Below are 12,650 nucleotides of genomic sequence, written 5' to 3'. Positions count from 1 at the left end.
TAAAATTTGATTGCGTCAGTACTTTAAGATTTTAGGTTGTTGTTCCGCTTATGTTTATAGACTGTATATAATTATTATATATTAATTTAAACGAAACTATGTTTTTACTTTTTTTTACTTCTTTATTCGTTATTGATTTTCTATGTTTATAAATTATTTCAATAACTATGAATTTTAATGTTCCACATCAGTCGCGTCATCTTTTTTTTTTTTTTGTAATAATAACAGTAAACAGTAACAGTTACTGTCCCACTGCTGGGCTAAGGCCTCCTCTCCCTTTTGAGGAGAAGGTTGTGGAGCTTATTCCACCACGCTGCTCCAATGCGGGTTGGTAGAATACACATGTGGCAGAATTTCAATGAAATTAGCCACATGCAGGTTTCCTCACGATGTTTTCCTTCACCGTTAAGCACGAGATGAATTATAGTCACAAATTAAGCACATGAAAATACAGTGGTGCTTGCCCGGGTTTGAACCCACGATCATCGGATAAGATTCACGCGTTCTAACCACTGGGCCATCACGGCTTACTTTTGTAATAATATCTGTATCTTTTTATATATAATAGTAGATATAGAATATTCTTAATCATAATAATTAATTAAAATAAGAACTTTCTTACCTATTCCAACTGCTTTCCCAATTTTTTTAAAATATTTCAACTGAATTACAATCACAGAATATCTGTGTAGTACATTCCAGAGCTTGACAGTTTGAAAGAAATTATTGTTTGTCTTCTTCTGTAAAATATCGAACTTTTCATGATAGAAAGAGAGGATTTTTATATATTACACAAAGTTTGTTTGTAAGGCCGTAAATGCATTGACTTAATCACCTAACACAATCCCTCCTAAAGTACAATTAAGTTAGAAATTGTGAAAATCTTCTTAACAAAGTAATTTGTACGTTTATTAGAAATTTGATTGAGTTTTAAAGTTTTAAGGAATTCATTTGAAGTTGGGTATAAAATAAATGTATTATTATGATGTCAAATCGTGAATGACTATCAATGTGTATATGCGGTTTAATTTAACATTTGCAGTGTTAAGTAATTAAACACATAAATAAAACAAGGCTATTAATAGTTTAGGATTATGGTGAAATCATCGAACCATTTACTTTCTTGGTTATGTATTGCATAAGACATGACCTGAACAAAGTGGCAGGATCCAACTTTATGCTAAAATTTTGACTACTTTAATTACTTTATTTTACTTGATATTAACTTTGTGCAAGCCGTCTGAGGTGGTACCCCCACTCATTATTTATTCTACTATTGAACAGCACTTCTTTGTGTAGATGTAATATAATGTAGTGCCTAAGGTGGCGCATTGACGATATAAGATATGTCGCTACTTAGATGCTCTACCGTAAAACAGCAGTAATTGGTATTGTTGTGTTCCGGTTGGAAGGGTGAGTGAGCCAGTGTAATTACAGGCACAAGGGACATAACGTCCCTAGGTTGGTGGCGCATTGGCGATGTAAGTGATGGTTTCTATTTATATTTAATATATATTATAAATATATATATATAAAGATTTGGCAGCATTTTGTAACTATATATCATGATGTAATTGGCAAGCAATCCTTGGAAATTACCTTGTCATTAATTACAATCAAACAGTCAAATAGTCTACTATTATTATAGTCTACTATTGAAGTGTTTATTCAGTTAAACACTCTTTTATAGAAATGAAGCATGCATCACTTAATTGTAATCCACCAAATCGTAGAAAGAGTTGGTATGGTACTATATAAATATAAGTACTAAATGCTCTTTATTTAAATGCACACACTATCTTTTAAAAATTTATATTATTTCGTGATTATGAAGTATATTATAAATATTTTTAAGCATAACAGTAGGTATATGTATTATTGTATTAACAGTAACAGCTTGTGAATTTCCCACTGCTGGGCTAAGGCCTCCTTTCTCTTTTTGAGAAGAAGGTTTGGAGCTTATTCCACCACGCTGCTACAATGCGAGATGGTGGATGATGGAATACACATGTGGCAGAATTTCAATGAAATTCGACACACGCAGGTTTCCTCACGATGTTTTCCTTCAGCGTCAAGCACGAGATGAATTATAATAACAAATTTAGCACAATAAATAATAGAAAATTTAGTGGTGCTTGCCCGGGTTTGAACCCACGATCATCGGGTAAGATTCAAGCATTCTCACTGGGCCATCTCAGCTTTTTAAAATAAAATAAAATTAAAACAAAATAAGCCGTTATATTTAAAGTACTAATTATAAATGGAATGGTTATTTTATAGAGATAGTAAAATGTATGATAATATGTGACACAAGTTAATGCATAAATTATGCTAAATTAATATTTATGGTGATACAAATTATTTAAATAACTCTTCAATTTTGCTGTGAAATTGAGCGTATATTTTGATGGTTACTGCATAATTACTGAAATGTATCTTTATTTACATAATATTTTTTATAATTATATTTTGTATAGAATTAAAATATTTTAAAAATACAATAATGTTAATGCTTCTAGTATTAATAGAAACAAGAATCTAATATATGTTCTGTTAAAAATATATATTTATATTTTTTTATTGATGTTGTAAAATCTTAAGTAAATATTTTGTTTATTCGAATTTAAACTATCACATGTATGTAACATACAGCCTGTAGCAGCGTTGTAGCTCGTAGAATTATTACTATCGTAGCGGTGATACATATTGATTGATATTCCTGAATTCCAATTTATGGCGTAGCACTGTTATCATCGATATGAATGTATTGATGCGATTTCAGCGTTTGAAATTTTATACACTAGAAATTTATATATAAAAATACTAAAAATAAACTTACCTCTCACCAGCGTAAGTATTCCTAACGGCATCACCAGCACCGCAACCAAGAGGTCAGTTATTGCTAACGACATCAGAAAGTAATTAGTAACATTCTGCAACCTCCTCTCCAGGTATATCGCGAGACACACTAGCACGTTACCAGCAGCGGTACACACGACCAGCGCCAGAGCAATTAATGCCCACCAATTATTAACAACTTTCTCGTCTTCTAACGCAGTTCCATTGCCAGTTACATTTACAAATTCGATGAATTCACTACTGGTGTAGTTATCCCACTTATATTCATCATTATTCAGTAGAAGAACGTGATATTCCAACTCATTCATTGTGATGTGTGAGCTTTTTACATAGCAACGTCTTTAATTTCATTTTTGTTTGTTAGCATTTCATCTTATTTCGTAAATGTGATAGATGTTGTTCGGAGGGTCCATTTTCTCGATCATTTTCAGCTGGTTATTCCACTTTCATGCATCTGTAAAACAAATTGCTTAATTTAAAACTTCTAAGATTTGTTATAAACGGTAATTTGTTATTGAAGTCTATATTTACGCTTTTCATAAAAATATTTTTCCTCAAGTAAATTACGTATTCCTAAAGCAATATTTTATATTATTTATTGTAAGCCTTTCCCTATTTATTGTAAGCCTTGTAAGTTCATAAATATATTTTTATTGCTAAATAATAAAATCACTTTTACATAAAATAATTTTCCATACGAACAAAGTATTAAAATATTTTTTTTTCAAAAAAATAAAATTAAATATATTATTATTAGAATATAATTTTAATATAGATATTTATAATATAATTTTAAGTTATTACGTGAATGAATGCATCGTTCAAATCGGCTTTATTCGAAGTCCTATCACGATACTACATATTTCTGAATGGTGCTATAAATAAAATATCTATTTGTGATTTAATAAGAGAAAATCCTATACTATTGGTTAAAGTTTACATTAGCTGTCCCAGCATCGTAATAGACTAAGCCTAAAAGACTAAGCCTGTTTATTACAAATATTAAAATTCTAGATTAATTAGCATATAAATGTTTCTAGTTCGTTATCTAATTGTTGTTTAACTGATACTGATACGTTGTGTAATTGATAGTAGACGTCAAGGTCATGCGTCTACAAATACACAATAATAGCTACGCTGTTACTTTTATTACGTGTAGATAAAGTTTATTAAAGTGAAAGTTGACAAGTGACATTCTATTATTAGTTAAGGTTTAAAAATAAAACCGATATGACTTATTTTATTCTATTTTGTATTGTTTCAAAAATAATATAACAAATAAAGCTTAGAAAAAAAAAACAATAGCCAGCCACTACCATCCAGCTATTGTTTCATGACCAAAAAGAACGAAAAAACGAAGTATAAAAAATATTTCCTTTAATAAAGTTTAATAGACTCGTCGACGTCGACAATAATATATTTGTATTAATTTCGCTAATTTTTTCATAACATTCAATAATTATTATGTGTGTCAATTCTATTGAATATTATAAATGCAAAAATGTGTGTGATGATTTATTATTATTGGTTCTTTCAGGCAGAAACGGAGTAATAATGGCTTTATTATTCAAAAGGGATAGTTTGTGGATCAGAAACAGTTCCTTTAAGTGGTTTATAATGTTTGGAAATCTAAGTGTTCATTAATTTTATATTCCATTAATAATTTTAAAATAATAACGTGCTAACGAAACTTTATCAAGAAGAAAAGTTATTGCTGACATTTTATATTTCTATTTCTTATATATTGTAGTGAAAATAGCTCGAAAATGTTATTTCAAATATCAAATCGTATGTCCTTGAGCTCAGTTCAATGAAGTGGGTAAGTAGTTTAAGAGCTCGCTTTAATACTCTTGTTAAGATGCTTAAAGTGTATGTTGAATGTTAAAAAGGACAAAATATTCTACAAGTCAATTTAAATATAGAACTTGACATAAATAATTTTATTCAAATGCAAAGGGTATTCTATTCAGACATGTATGTTTGGTTTTCATAGTACAAGCTCTGTTTAGTTTCGGATCGGATGGCCGTGTGTGAATAATGTTCCAGGATATTATTATTATTGTTGTTTGTATTAAATATGCTAATATTTCATATTTAATCGTATCGTTACTACTTACGTACCGTTTATCGATTGAGTTGAATTTTAATATCACTGATAATGTCATGTGGCACGCGAGTTATATCGGATAGTTGCAAGTTTTATTATGACGATGAATATGTCTAACATAAGGAGAAGAGAGCAGATAGGCCATTTGAATATAGAACACCTCTGTATATAAACCTGATATATTAATCTTATCTTAAGATGTCAAACTGTTGTGTGTCAAAACCTTGTTTGATAATCTGTAAAAGCTCATTAATCTTTCAATCAGGGAATCGTCAATACAAAGCAATGATATTTGGTGATAGAATTACTAATGGTGATAGAATAGAGTATATATTCAGACTCTCAGCGATAAATATTTGTCTCATTTACAGTAAACTAGTCAAGATGGGCCAGTGGTTAGAATGCCTCAATGTGGTGTTAAGTTTTCGGGTTCAAGCCCGGGCAAGCACCACTGAATTAAGTGCTTAATTTGTTTTTATAAATCATCTCGTCCTTGGCGGTGAAGGTAAACATCGTGAGGAAACTTGCATATGTCAGATGATCTGCTACATGTATATCCACCAAACCGCATTAGCTTAGCGTGGTGAAATAAGCTCTAAACCTTCTGGAAGGAGAAGACGCCCAGCAGTGGGGTGTTAAAGTTACTATTTTTTACATTAAACTTCCAATCTTACAAGCCAGGTTCATTTCGATTCGAATTCGCCATTTTGGTAAAACTAAAGTCTTCTCCAGCTATAAAGACATTAAGGCTGTAGAGAAATGTTTCTAATTATGAATAATTAGATTACCATAAATTTGATTTTTCCTAAAAATGTTTTAGCAAAGGAAAGCATTATTCTAAAACGTTTTAAATCCTAAGAGTTTTATTTTTCTTTCACGATTAGAAACAGATAGCAAAGCATTCCGGAAATGACTGCCGTAAATTATTTGGGAGTTCCCGACATGCGAATGTCGGAAGACGAGCGAGGACAAAATAAATAGCTCTGTTATTTTACTTATTTTTTATTTTGCCTTAAAAACATCTTGTTTTAAATTATTCTTAATCTTACATTGTCATTTTATCAATCTGTTTTATTTTAGTATACTGTTTATTATTATTATATTTTGGAGATAAATAGTAGACTATTAATTCGTAAAGTGTTTTTAGCATTGCATTTCACATTCTCATTAAGTGCTACTCATTACAACTAATTATTTCAATACTGCAATCGATGCAAGCGGAGACGACAAAGTTTAAAGTTGAACAAGAGTTTAAAAGTTAAAAAGTTTCTCTTCCAGTTTTAATTTAAAATATACACTTATACTTTAATGATGTCAACAATCTTGTACCTACTAGTTATAGAGATCTTGGTACTTGAATACGACAGCGTTTAGCAATAGTTGTATGTAAATTTCCAATTTATTTAAACTATATATAACTGTTTTACTCATATCCAGAAATTTCATTAACTTATATAATTGTCATATAATCTATTGTTAACCCATGATCGTAAAATATGGGTATAAAAGTACTTTGTAGTTTTAATTTGTATTTTCAGTGGAGCAAAACTGACCCCTGGGCAGATTAGTGTTATGCAAATTTCGATCATCAATGTCAAGGTATAAAATTGCAGTGAATAACATTATACATTACTATCTGTTCTTCGCTCTTTCAAACACTTTAAGCGTTACCTCTCCGGCTTTGTGTTACAGAGTGATGTTATTTAATCAACAACCCTTCTCAATAAATCGGCTTCCTAAAGCAAATATATTTATCAAATACTTTTGGTGGGACCCTGATATTAACGTACTTAAGCAGTGTGGGTATGACCGATCACACCAAGTCTGATTTTTTGTAACCATACCAAGTACCCAACCGGTTCGAATCAACGTTTGTCTTATTTTATTGAAATTCTGCCACATGTGTATACTACCAATCGGCATTAGAGCAGCGTGGTGAAATAAGCTCTAAACCTTCGCCTCAAAAGGGAGAGGAGACCTTAGCCCAGCAGTGGGACATTAACAGGCTGTTACTACCCATATTTGTTTCCACGTATTAATTTAGTTCGATTCTTGTAAACTTTTATGCATTCAAGATCTTATATAAAAATAAATAACAACTCGACATAAAATACCGACTAATTTTAAATGTCAAGTTGTTAATATTAGCTTTGGAAACCGGACAGAAGGTTAACTAACGTCGAAATTTCAAATACGGAATTAGACAAACTAAAATATCTTCCATTTAAAATGATTTCTATATATAAGTCGAAACGGTTTTCCTTATTTAAGTTCGTATATTTGCGATAATTAATGAAAATTTTAATGATTATAGCATATAATTACTGAATAACTGAATGACATTTCCGTTTTCTTGTTTCGTTTTGATGAATATTCAACTCAAAGATCAGTGCGTTTTTTATTTCTTTGTCTATAACGTATTCAATCTTACCTTCTATTTTATAACTTTACTTTTTTTAGTTCATATCAATTATAATGAATATAATATTTAATTGTTATTTTTAAAATAATGCAAAATATAGTTTTGTATATTTTATATCGAATAAATTTCCTTAAGAAACAATTTTTTTTTATATAATATAGGAAGCCGCCTTCCTTCATATATGCTGCTTGATGGTTAGTTATCACCACACACCATAAAATTGATGTAAGAAATAATAATCACTCCTTACACCATCATTGCGCCAACCTTGGGATCTAAAATGTTATATCCCTTGTGCCTGCAGTTACATTGGCTCACTCACCCTTCAAACGGAAACAACAATATTAAATGTTGCTGTTTGGCGGTAGGATATCTAATAAGTGGGTTGTACCTACCCAGACGAAAACATTCTAGTATCTTCACTATCTAACATTCTGCGCGCATATAGCACACACATTGATAGTCAAGTATTGTATACGCATCACCCACGTTCACGTATGTACAAGCACACGCAGAAATGTTTTAACGTCAAATACAAAATGTGTTTATTTACATTCTTATAAACTTAGTATTTAGTACAATAGTGGTAATAAAAATGTAGATTAGTTCAACAAACTGATTATTATGTAACAATTCGGATTGCTTCCAAGAAAGCTCAAATTATTCTTCTGAAGTAATCTAATCTATCACAAGTTACATTTCGTTTTTTCCGTCAAAAATTTATTATTATTTCACGTTCTATTTTAAGTACTAATGAAATTTTTTGTCAGTGAATTTAGTAACAGAAAAAAAACGTGGGCTGGACAAGGGCCTACTTTAATCTCGATTAGAAGGTTTGGAGCTTATTACACCACACTAGTTCTATGAGGGTTGATGGATGAACATAATTCCACCATCATTTTACACAATTTAATATTAATGTTTTGTAAAAAGAAATAAGATAAAACATCTAAAAATAGTACAAACCGAATGGAAATAAAACAACAGACACCTAGGTTAACATTGTTGCCGTATCGATATCCGGTTGTTTCACAGGTACGGTAGATTTGTAAAGTTATGATTCCAACGTTCTCTAGAAAGCCTTTGAATATTAAAGTTAAGTTAACCCTATTCTGCTGCTTATAATCTCTTCTTAAGGCGTATTCTACCAGCGTATGGTGCAATGCAGATCGGTACTCACATATGATAGATTTTATCCGACAAATTCATGTTCCCCTGCACCACCGATTACGAGACGAAATATACACATATATTTAAAAATTTAAATAAAAATGTTGTTTCTTCATTTGCTGTTTAATAAATCTCATCATTAAATATCAATTACCTATATTGGTTTCTAATAAAGGTCAAACAAACCGTATTGTATTTTTGTGAATTATTGTATGCTTCGAAAGAAATCTTAGGAAAATCCCAAATGCTAAGTATCGAATTGCCTCAAACACGTGTAATATCAAAAACCGTTATATCATAGGTTTCATAAAATTTACTACGAAATTCATGTTTAATTTAGTAGTTATAGAATAATTAGGGCGGCGTCGCAGCGCTAGCTGGAATCGCTTTAAGGTTCCTGCAAATGCTATTACTGATACGCCTACGAACCGCTTTATATAATCAATTCATATGAAGCGTTTTTTTAAATATATTCTAGAGATATCCGTCACGCGATATTTTTAACTTTTGAAATTTCATTTTAGTAGCCAGTAGTTATTTTAGCACGTGATATCAAATATTTTTTGACATTACGCCCGATAGTATTAATAGAATTAGTGTCGCCTTAAAGTAATGTGATTTGAAAGTTAGTCTTTGCACTTTTGAGATAAAAAAAAAATGTATTTAAATTATTAAAACTGCATATGGTAGTGGCTACCACTCAGTCAAAAGTTATATAACCGCTAATTTATTGTATTTCCGACTTGAAGGGTGAGTGAGCCAATGTAATTATAAACAAGACCAGGCACATAAGAACTTAGTTCCCATTATTAGAGACTCATTTGTGATTACTTTATTTCAAGTAATATTCTGCTTAATTTAGTTGAGAAAGCAGGTTTTAATAAAATATATATATTTTTTTAATTCAATAAAGATAACTTTTTTGAGGGCTATGATATCGCATCATATAATTTTCTAATTTAAAATTATATAATATATGAAAATTATTTATTAATTCGTTTTATTGAATTAAAATTTCAATCAATGACCTTAAACGACGAATACCACTATTTTGTATTATATATTCACAATGTTCTAAACTGACTAAATCCTCATATTTCTTATAAAATTCAAACAAACAAAAGTTTTAAGTTACTTTATATTCTTAACTTGCTTCCTGGTAGGTATTTCCCTGCCTTAAAACTTAACGCTAACAATTTTAGCTGAAGTAGCATACGGACCCTTCCAAAGTTATCGTTTCGGTCCTCGGATCGTGACCTATTTTACTATCTAAATATAAATTATAAATGACATATTCGGGACGGTAAGCGTTAAGGTAAATTTGCTAAGTTATGAATGGATAAAGTTTGAAACATTTCACATTTATTGTGTACGCTTTAGCGGTACGGTAATTTGTTTATTTAAACAGCTGATTGATACATGCGATGTTCATAATTTGTTGTAAGTTCAATGAACTTCAATTTGATTTTTCAAAACTTAAAAAATATTTTACGTCTTTTGTGTATGTGTTTCCACTTAGTTCATTGAACTCCGTATAAATAATGAGTAGACAATTTTGATTATAAGATACGGGAGACGTAATAACCGTAATATCATCGATATGGCGATATTATTATAGGAAACATGAAAAATATGTAGTAAAATAAATAAAAACATAGCGCTGGTAATACAAAAGAGATATATTTCTTATTATTATAATATTATATATTAACAAGAATATAGTAACGGTCACGCATCATCAAAAAGAAGATAAGACAGTGGTGGCCAAGAGTGTGGAATTATGGCATAAAAGAACGCCATGCTGTTTGGTGTGTCATGACATTTGAGACAGTCATACGCCCGGGTTATATTATACCAATAAATATTAGACGTAAAATTAAATATCACTAACAGCCTGTGAATGTCCCATTGCTGGGCTAAGGCCTCCTCTCCCTTTTTAAGGAGAAGGTAAGTAGCTTATTCCACCACGCTTCTCCAATACGGGTTAGTGGAATACACATGTGGCAGAATTTTAGTGAAATTAGACACATGCAAATTTTTTCACGATGTTTTCCTTCACCGTATAGCACGAGATGAATTATAATCACAAATTAAGCACATGAAAATTCAGTGGTGCTTGCCCGGTTTTGAACCCATGATCATCGGTTAAAAATCACGCGTTCTTACCACTGGGCCATCTCGGTTTCAAATTAAATGTTCTAAAATAATTAAAACTTGTGAAAGCGAGTCACATAGCACATTAATCAGCTAATTTGCTTCATAATATTGGCTCTGTAAGTCAAGCAAAGCTTGTTTGAAAATCAATGAAATAACAAAATAAGGAACCGCGTTATTTTGTAACTTCATAAAGAAGGTTCCGCTCGATTAAACGACAATCGTCGATGAGATAAAACTCTTGCCAAAGTCTTGCAAAGAAAAAGTCTTGTTAACGTATTTTTTTCATCGTCTTAAATTGAACAATGAAAACATGAGCTAATTGCGATATTTGTTCTACTTATGATTGAATTGAATTATAGCGCGTAATAAATTTATAAGCAATTTCTACGAACTGTCATAATAATCGAGAAACTTGTTTGAATTTTTGATTTAAATCGATATCTCATAATGTTGTATTTTAAAATTATATATATATATATATATAAAGATATTATTACTATTATAAATATTATAGGTAGGCGGACGAGCATATGGGTCACCTGATGCCCTATGTCCCTTGTGCCTGTAATTACACTGGCTCACCCTTCAAACCGGAACACAACCATATCAAGTGCTGCTGTTTTGCGGTAGAATATCTAATAAGAGGGTGGTATCTACCCAGACGAGCTTGCACAAAGCCACTATTAATATTATATATATAATTTATGTATCATTATTTTATTAATTTAATTTGCAATAACGATTACAATAGTATTATGTAGATTCAAAAGAGTAGAACCGGCGATAAAGTAAATAGTTTGTCTTATATAGAGATATCTACAAGTAAATAGTAATAGCTTTGAAGTAAGATAATTACTGGCTGCCGTTATGTACTTCTAATAACTCATTGTTGTGTTCCGGTTTGAAGGGTGAGTGAGCCAGTGTAATTACAGGCACAAGGGACATAAAATCTTAGTTCCCAAGGTTGGTGGCGCATTGGTGATGTAAGCAATGGTTAACATTTCTTACAATGCTAATGTCTAAGGGCGTTTGGTGACCACTTACCATCAGGTGGCCCATATGCTCGTCCGCCTTCCTATTCTATAAAAAAAAAACATTAAATATTAGTTCATACGCTCAATACTTCTATACTATACTTTTATCCGTCTAATTATTTTAGTTATGTGTTTACTATGTACCCTCTAGATATATGCATGTTATGTCTAAACAGAGTTGACGTAATTTAAAAAAAAACTTTAAATTGTGTATTATTTTCAAATTTGTCTATATATATATCACCATTGTGTTCTAAATAAACAAATATCAATATAACTTAATATCATAAAATACTCAAAATATATTTTTAGTAGAATGTTAACACACATTAAAGGGCTTTTATGATAACAAATATTTATTGCGGTTTCGTTTTATGACAATAAATAAATGGAGAAAATTTAAGACGAAACCACTAAAACAATAAATCACTTTACTAAATATCCAAACAGTATAAACTTAGTCTATTTCTTAGCTTTGTCTTTCGTTCTAATGTAAACCTCGAACACCATTAAAGCTTTTATCTCAAATAACTTTATATATAAATCCAAAGTACAGACATAACACTAACGATGTGGGATCGGTACTTATTCCTGAACACTAGTTGAATTTGTGGTAAGGCGGACAAGGGACCTTTTAATACAGAGTAGACAAGCCACAGAAAGAATAATAAGAATAAAATTTTACACAATTGTTTGTAATCTGAGGCAGAGACAATGAATCTACAGTCCGGAATAGTGACCCATTGTGTGGGTTGAATTGTTGTGTAAAACATTTCGAATTTCGAATAACATTTCTCTTGGGAATAATAAATGGAAGATATATTTTTTTATTACTAAATCAAAAACTGTGTTTGATCAACTTTGCCTCATTTGACAGCTTTTTTGTTTGATGTTAAAAACA

The 12,650-nt window shown here is 30.7% G+C and overlaps 1 protein-coding gene across 1 annotated transcript in view; it reads right to left on the bottom strand.

The window, feature by feature from the left end:
• Positions 1 to 3,167, bottom strand: part of LOC126775039 (5-hydroxytryptamine receptor 1A-alpha) — a 43,481-nt gene extending 40,314 nt beyond the window's left edge. Inside the window, exon 1 of the mRNA XM_050496770.1 lies at positions 2,840 to 3,167. Coding sequence (XP_050352727.1) covers positions 2,840 to 3,167 — 328 coding nt within the window. The remainder of the gene's footprint in view (positions 1 to 2,839) is intronic.
• Between the last annotated feature and the right edge of the window lie 9,483 nt (positions 3,168 to 12,650).

This window comes from Nymphalis io, chromosome 2 (assembly GCF_905147045.1).
Source record: "Nymphalis io chromosome 2, ilAglIoxx1.1, whole genome shotgun sequence".
Taxonomy (NCBI): domain Eukaryota; kingdom Metazoa; phylum Arthropoda; class Insecta; order Lepidoptera; family Nymphalidae; genus Nymphalis; species Nymphalis io.
The sequence above is the reverse complement of the archived record's forward strand: the minus strand, read 5'-3'. Positions and strand labels throughout refer to the sequence as shown.